This window comes from Halyomorpha halys, unplaced genomic scaffold (assembly GCF_000696795.3).
Source record: "Halyomorpha halys isolate HHAL.00 unplaced genomic scaffold, Hhal_1.1 Scaffold453.1, whole genome shotgun sequence".
In the NCBI taxonomy this organism is placed as follows: Eukaryota; Metazoa; Arthropoda; class Insecta; order Hemiptera; family Pentatomidae; genus Halyomorpha; species Halyomorpha halys.
Window position 1 is genome coordinate 828,623 of NW_027107553.1, and position 7,800 is coordinate 836,422.

The 7,800-nt window shown below is 29.7% G+C and overlaps 1 protein-coding gene across 4 annotated transcripts in view; it reads right to left on the bottom strand.

The window, feature by feature from the left end:
* Nucleotides 1-919: 919 nt before the first annotated feature.
* Nucleotides 920-7,800, bottom strand: part of Tps1 (Trehalose-6-phosphate synthase 1) — a 67,292-nt gene continuing 60,411 nt past the window's right edge. For 2 of the 4 annotated variants that reach the window (XM_067045925.1, XM_014424103.2), the window contains exons 2-8: nucleotides 7,232-7,346; nucleotides 6,999-7,155; nucleotides 6,729-6,854; nucleotides 6,476-6,631; nucleotides 5,975-6,092; nucleotides 2,767-3,024; nucleotides 920-2,679 (exon numbers count right to left, since the gene is read on the bottom strand). In XM_067045925.1, the coding sequence (XP_066902026.1) occupies nucleotides 1,136-2,679; nucleotides 2,767-3,024; nucleotides 5,975-6,092; nucleotides 6,476-6,631; nucleotides 6,729-6,854; nucleotides 6,999-7,155; nucleotides 7,232-7,346 (2,474 nt within the window). In that variant the 3' untranslated portion in view covers nucleotides 920-1,135. Of the gene's footprint in view, nucleotides 2,680-2,766; nucleotides 3,025-5,974; nucleotides 6,093-6,475; nucleotides 6,632-6,728; nucleotides 6,855-6,998; nucleotides 7,174-7,231; nucleotides 7,347-7,800 lie in introns of all 4 variants that reach the window. The other 2 variants (XM_067045924.1, XM_014424102.2) reach the window with 1 other exon arrangement.

The window sequence follows — 7,800 nt, forward strand, 5'->3', positions numbered from 1 at the left end:
TATCACATCATTATTGGGGCATTGACATTTTTCCGGTTCATATTAGACCTCATTTCCTTCCTCCAAACTCCAGATTTAAAAAAAAAACTAATAATTTCATCAGACTTATATGTATTCCTTTTGAAATTTTTTCATGTGTTGTTTTTAAGTGTATGATATTTCTAAAATGTATTTATTTCAATAAGATTGAATTTAGGAAGCAATATTGAATTCATTCTATGTAATAAGGAAGTTCTTTTTTTCAATTGTAACATAAAAATATATACAAAAATGTAATAAACTAGACTATTTTAGATACAGATAATTTAAAGCTAACAATTTATAAATATATGTTTCATGTAAAGAATAATTACAAAAATTATTTTTGTAGATTTTTCTTTTTATTTAATTTTCTAAATTAACTTTAATTTAATATAAATACTGTTAAATAAAAATATGTTTATTAATTGCTTCAACAAATTACTCAAACTTTTTTAAGAGTTTTTGAATGATTTTTTACAACAATTTATAAGGCTTATAAGTACCTAAAACAATTAAACAATTAAAATTTGAATGATAACAGTTAAATGAATTAATTAAAAATTCACAAGTATTATTTTTTCTTATAATAAAAACTTTAATAAACATGGATCTTATTTATTTACATAATATGTAACAATATTATTGTTTAATGAAACTAATAACATTTTAAATTTTTTTGATTTTGATATTAAATTTTTTAAAAAATAATAAATTCACCTTGCCTTTCCGTTTTTTTAAAATTATAAAATATCTAATTATAATTTATTACATTAAAAATGAGTAAATGGAACAAATTTGTTTGTTTTTTCCTGGTGAGATTATAAAAGTTCTTTGGTATAGTAAATTCAGATAATTTATAACTTGTATACATACTATTTATAAACAGAAGTAATAAAAGTATGGTATATAGTTTATTGGCATTAACATTGATGGACTCAGTCAGCTTCCAACCTACAACTATACTTAAGACTAGAAGTTGTTTGAAAATGTCCTCAGCTACCCCAAGTTTTTTTAATTGTTATAAACTTTCAGTTACAATATTTATGATTCTAATTTTATTTTATGTACAAATGAGACTGCAATAAGTTTTACAACAGTATTCTTTCAAAATTAACTACCTTACCATACTTAAAGTTGAAGACTTTGGTTTGCCATTTCTTCCTAGAAAGCTCATTTTGTCATCATCATCTTCAAAGCTCATTTGGGAATGTATACTGTCTCTTGTGGGTTTTTTCTGTATTTTTGGAGACCTAGCAAGACGAGGGGATAGTACTAATCGTGGTGATCTCTTGTTCATTTGTTTTTCAACCCATCTCAACATGGTCAGCACTTCATCAGGTCCAGCCAGTCGAAAATCAGCTGCAGTCCTTACTGTGGGGGATGAATCTACACGGAATGTGCAAGCTATTCCTTGTAAAGCCATCATTGCGTCTTCACATCCTGCATAAATGATTCTTACTCTTTCTGACCAATCTACTCCATACATCGTTCTTAAAATGTGGATTGAAGCTCTTCCTTGGTCCCATGTTACTGGGGGCTTAGCTTCTATAGCCATGTGAGCATAATGTGGTTGGAAACCTGCTTTATGGAAAATTTCACTTGCTCTTTCAACAATGTGATCTCTTAAAGAAAGTGGTGTTTCACGATAGTGAAAAGTCAACAGAACACCTTTATTTTCAACCCATGCACCATCATGACACACTTCATCTTGTAGCAACCTCATAAGTTCTCTTAGTTTTTCTGCATATTCATTAGGGACTGGGTGTATAAATTTAGTACCGTCTGGGTGTAATATTTCTAAACCATGGCTTCCTGCGTATGTTATGCTCTCAATTCCTACCATATTGATTACATTCTCAAGACTTCTACCTGAAATGACTGCGATGTTCACATCAGGCATGTTTGCCAATCTCTCAAGTACCCTTTTAGTTTCTTCAGGCAGTACTGCTAGGTCTGGGTGAGATGCTAATTGTACCAATGTACCATCGTAGTCCAAAATCAAACTGAGTTTACAACTTCTGTCAATCGATAGATAATGATCAAAATCATCTAGAGAGAGTGGAAGCATTGTCATGGTGAGGGGATCTTGATTTTCATCACTAACAAGGGCACCTATTGCCGATAGAAATGACTTCATCCAATGGTTTACATTAAGCTGTTGTTCTCGGTGCCTTAGCTGTTTCATTCTCACTTCCCTTTCATCTAAAGGCATCAGCAATGCCCTATGCAATGTATCTGCTGCATCATCAATTTCATATGGATTGACTAACAAAGCTTCATGCATCATACCTCCTGCTCCAGCAAAAGGTGATAAAATCAGTACTCCTGGGTCTTTAATTTGGCAGGCTACGTATTCTTTGGCTACAAGATTCATACCATCTCTCAGAGGTGTAACTAAAGCAATCGAAGAGTCTCTATAAATTGCTGCCAATTGCTCTTGACTTAAGCAGCCATAAATATATCTTATTGGAGACCAATTGGGTCTGGAAAATCGACCGTTTATTCTTCCTATAAGTTGGTCAATTTCTTCCTTCAATTGTTTATATTCTTTCACATTTGTTCGGGAAGGGACAGATATCTGAAGGAGATAAATCATTTCTATATGTTCTGGATATTTTTCTAATAAACGTTCATATGCTAGGATTCTGTGTACAAGTCCTGAAAATAATGTTATTTTGAAGATCAGAAAAATCTATAAATAGATTGTTATAGAATTGGCATATTAATTGATTTAATATTAGTTACCTTTAGTATAATCCAATCTGTCGACCCCAAGAATCACCTTGACTTTATCTGTTTCCTTAAGATATACTGGTGCAGACTCAGCTAGCTGAACAAACCTGTCAAACGGGATACCTATTGGAAGTGCTTTGATATGCACTGTCCTCCCTGCTAATTCTACCAACATTTTGTTTCTGTCAACTCTACATCCCAACCTTCTGCTGCAGCAATCGATAAAATTCAGACAGTAATCTTCTATGTGAAACCCAACAAAGTCACATGCTGAAACATATTATTAATTCATTTGTAATAATTATTAAATTTTTAGTAATCTATTGAATTTAAATACTTTATTCAATTAGACTTAATAATTTATTCTAGTTATATTTGGAAATTAAATAAAAATATATATATGTATGGTTTCATCATTTCAAACACTGCTTATTACAACATTATTTCAAAGTCATACCAAAGTAGTTAAATTAATCATTAAAGCCATTTTTTATTTTTCTTAATATTCAGTTATTAGTGAAATATTTTCTAATGGGAAACAACAATCAACTCTGTTCAAATTGGAAATTTAATAATATAAAGAATAAATAAACAAAACATTTAACTCATTAATATACTTTTCGAATACTTTGTATAATGAGCCTACAATGCGTTGTTGGTTATCTAAAAGTATATGATCATATACTTATATTGAATTGTATTATTATGCACAGTATTATGTGACATTTAGTCATGTCATTTTAAGATGTATGCAGTGAATATATATATATTTTTCCTATGACTTTAATTCTCCTCCCTTAAAGGTCATCTGTACTCTTTCCACGTCTTTGTGTTATTTTTTAATTCAGTTGACCCAAGACTTCCATTATAGTCCTATGCAGCGTGAAATTTACTCATGCCATGAATTAAAGATAATGTCAATTTTATTTAAATCTCTCCTACATTCTTATATGGAACAGCATAAATACTATATCATGTTCCTATCTAATTCTGCTAATCTTTAGAAGAAAACGTATTTGTTTTATATGTCTGGGTAATTTATATGATAATTAATGTGTTAACTTTTGAGTTTTATAGGATCTATTAGCTAATTTAAAAGGTTCAGTAGCAGTGAATAATTCTACATTGTAGCTACTGAATTTTGTGGGCAGGTTTATAGATGTTCATTTGTATGACTGAACCTCATATATCCTGACTGCAACTTTGTTTTTATCTGTTAGTGTGTTTGTATATATTTTATGATGATTTTCAACATTCTCAAGTTAGTGTAGTTTAGAAAGTATGACTGATTTAGTTTGGGATTGATTCTAATGACATCTTGTTACTTTGGAATGGGGGTGTGTAGGTTGAGTGGACCGCCAGAGGTGCCAAATGAACGAAATATATGTTTCATTTCTTGATTTATGATACTTGCTTTTGGGGCTTATAGTTTGCTATTCCAGTTAGTTTCATACAGAGGATGGGAAGTCTTTGTTTTATGAAGCTTTTGATCAGCTTTATAGTCTATCTAAATTGGAAGATACTTATTAAAAAGTACATCACCTCTTTGATTCTTTGCATTAAAATGTCATTTTATCTCATTTAAAATGTATACTTGTTAAATATGCATTGACTTTTGTACAGATATACTTGATCATTTTCTTTTTCACTATGACTAGGCTTGCTTCTGCAGCCAAAGGGGTCTTTATAAATCCATGCATACTGAATCTTTTTTACCAGAATTCTATATGTCTCAGTCTCTGACTATTTTTTTTTTTTTAGCATAGTTAAGGGTTCCAGTATCAAAAGAATACATAAGGAGTCCGTCCTTGTTGGAAGAAAAAAAAAGAATATCTTTTCATTACATGATAGTAAATCAAAATGGTTGAAGAGTCCATTCAGATTTATCCTGCCCTCCTTCATTCACAATTAGTATCAGAATTTGGAGTTATTAATGAACTATGATATTTTTCTAGGATGAGAGATCGATGGTATATAGAGAAAGAAAACTTTATCACCAAGAACTGATAAATCTTTCTTTTTCAGCAAATGTTTTGTGAATCTTGGTTTTTTGTCTTTCTTTAGCTACTCATTTCTTGATATATTCTTGAAACATCTTGTCATTGAAAGGTATATCAACCAAATCAAATTGATGGTTCAACTTTGTTTATGCTCAATGCCCTATTTCTTTAAACAAGGTTGCCGAATGAATGGTCCATATTGACCTTAATGCCTTTTTGAATTGTACATAAGATTGTTTAATACTACTGCTTACAAATAAGATTTTAATGTTATAATTTATGTTCATATCATGAAAAAAATATTTGAATAGGAAATTGATACATAAAATAGCTCGATCTCTTATCATCTGTTGAAATCAGACCCACAGCTATTAAATTATATTGAGTTGAAATAAAGCTTTAATTATTTCTATATTTGAAAGTTTTCAGAAGGAGTCATGATAAATTTAAAAAGATTCTCTAAGATAATGGACTCCACACAGTGTATGTTTCATGATTATTTTTTTTTACCACATCACATTGTACTTTTTGTTCATTAAATTTGTTAATATATTAGTCGTAATAATTATGTCTTCTGGATATTTTATTAAGAGATAACCAACTTTGCAAAGGGCTCTGTAGGTTACTTTTCCCTTTGAAAATACCTAGAAACTGTCCTAGGTGATGAAAAAAAAAAGTTAAATTTTAGATTAAAACCTAAATGTATTAATTTTTTTTTTCAAATTGATCTTTGTATTATAGAAATAGAAATATATATATCATTCCATTCCATTTATATTATTCTATTTCAGTTTTTCAGATATCATTTAGATCTGTTTGTCATATTAGTAAATGTAAAGAACAATATATGCATAATATTTAAAGCATTTAAACAAAGGAAAAATCATTTGATAATTAAAAGGGAAAAAAATAAATTCATAAATGACTAGAGGCGTGTAGTTTTTGAATTGGCAACTTTCTATTTAATTTTTTTTTATTCTGTGTTAAAAAAAGCTTTCTATAAATATAAATATAATTTTTTTCATGAGCTTTATAATAACTTGTCTACTGAAAGTAATATGATTGTTGATTTCTGTGATGCTAGATTTTTTTTTTTTTTTTAATGTATGACTTATTATGAAATAAATAAATGCAGGTTTGACTATTTATATATGTCTTTACAAATGCCAATTATCTTTTTAAAAATTGAAATGCCACAGCCTATTTTATATAGGAAATACCTAAAATGCCTTGAAGTATCACATCATCCCATGGGAAAAGCCTCATTATGTCCCAGGATGGAAAGGGAATATGAAGAAAAAATCCTAGTTTGCACCTGAGGTTTTCTTCATCACAAACCTGGATTAGACATGGAAATCTGACATTATCGTACTTACATTGTATCCTTTCCACCTCAATAAAAAAAAAGGCCATTGGCCAAATGAATGGGTAGAGGAAAATCAAATGTTAGAATTTCAGATTTTTAAAAACTTGAATAATGTTGTATGTAGTTAGTAGAAACAGATTCCATGGCTATCAGTTCATATCCGTGTGGTTAGAATGCACATTATAACCATGGAACCCTGTTCTATTATAAGTACATAACAATATTACACAAGAAAAAAAAATATGAAACTGCGATGTAAAACATTTTTTTTCTGCCACCCATTCAAATTTCATATCATTTTATGATATATCTAGTCAAAATTTCTATAAATATAAAATTGTTAGATAGATAGTACCTGTCTGATTGTAGTAGCAGCTGTAAAAAGCTGATAATCATGAATCCAGACAACTGGAGATACATTGGTTTTACCTTGCGAATCAAGATCTTGTATTGTTTTTCTCAAAGCTTGAAGAGTACATTTAGCAAAGTCTTCATTTACCTTGCTATAGGCCTTTAATTGAAAAATGTTAATAGATAATATATATATTGATGAATATAATAATATCTAGTCTATAATGACAAGAGACTTGTGATCAAGAGAACAATACCTTCCAAGTGTCAGCCTTAAACACTGCTCTGTCAGGCATTGAATGGAAGAGTGGCCATAGTGTCCCATTGCAGCAGCCATTATAATATCTTTCAAACATCTTTTCCTCTATGCTGACTGGGATCACCTGCAAAGAGATGATTAGAAAATAAATTTGAGATGGAAAATAGGGTTTAATATTTGTTATTACCAATACTAAAAGAGTAGTTGCATTTTATAGGAAATGGCCTCTGTTCTGGAAATTCAAAAAGAAAACAAATGTAAGCATTACCTGACTTGATAATAAACCTGCTGTCGGTGCTTTATCTTCGGGATCTGCTTCAGGGATCTTTGTATCAGGTGTGAGACCAAAAATGCCAGACCAACCTATCCACAGTCCTTTACATTCTATCACCACTGGCGCTACTGCTGTGACTAGTCCCCCAGCACTAAAAAGCAGCAAGGTGCTAATTTCAGAAAATTTATTTACTTCTTACAGCTTTGATATTGCTGTAGGTTTCTTACCTAGCTTTACGTTCCAATGTTCCATCTTCTCGTTTATTCAGAACAAAAGGTAGACGATTTGATACCACAATTAGTGGTGCATTAACTTCCTTTTTCAATCCCATTTCTATTTTATCTGAAATTTAATTATTAAAAAGTGTATTTTATTAATTTTTCAAATTTATCATTATAAATTATCAAAAAAATGTATTTCAAAGATTTCTGTGATAAATTAATATTTTAGTCCAATCTTTATTGAAAAATGCCAAACCTACATTTGGTATTGCTGTATACTTTGTAAAGCTATCAAAGAAATTATTACAGATGAACTATGAAATATGCATTATATAATATCGCATACCCTAAATTAAGGTTATGAAGAATTTGATGTAGTTTATCATTATAGACCTCATTATGTTGTACTTGTCCCTTTCAGGGTTGTTTGCTTACGGAATTATTTTTTAATTACAAAATTTAAGTTAAGCCGCTGTAACTCGTTAATAAAGGTTTTATTTCAAAATAATATATTCAATAATAAATTTCAATCTTTTAATGATAGTTTTATTTATATAAAAGAATGTTATTATTAT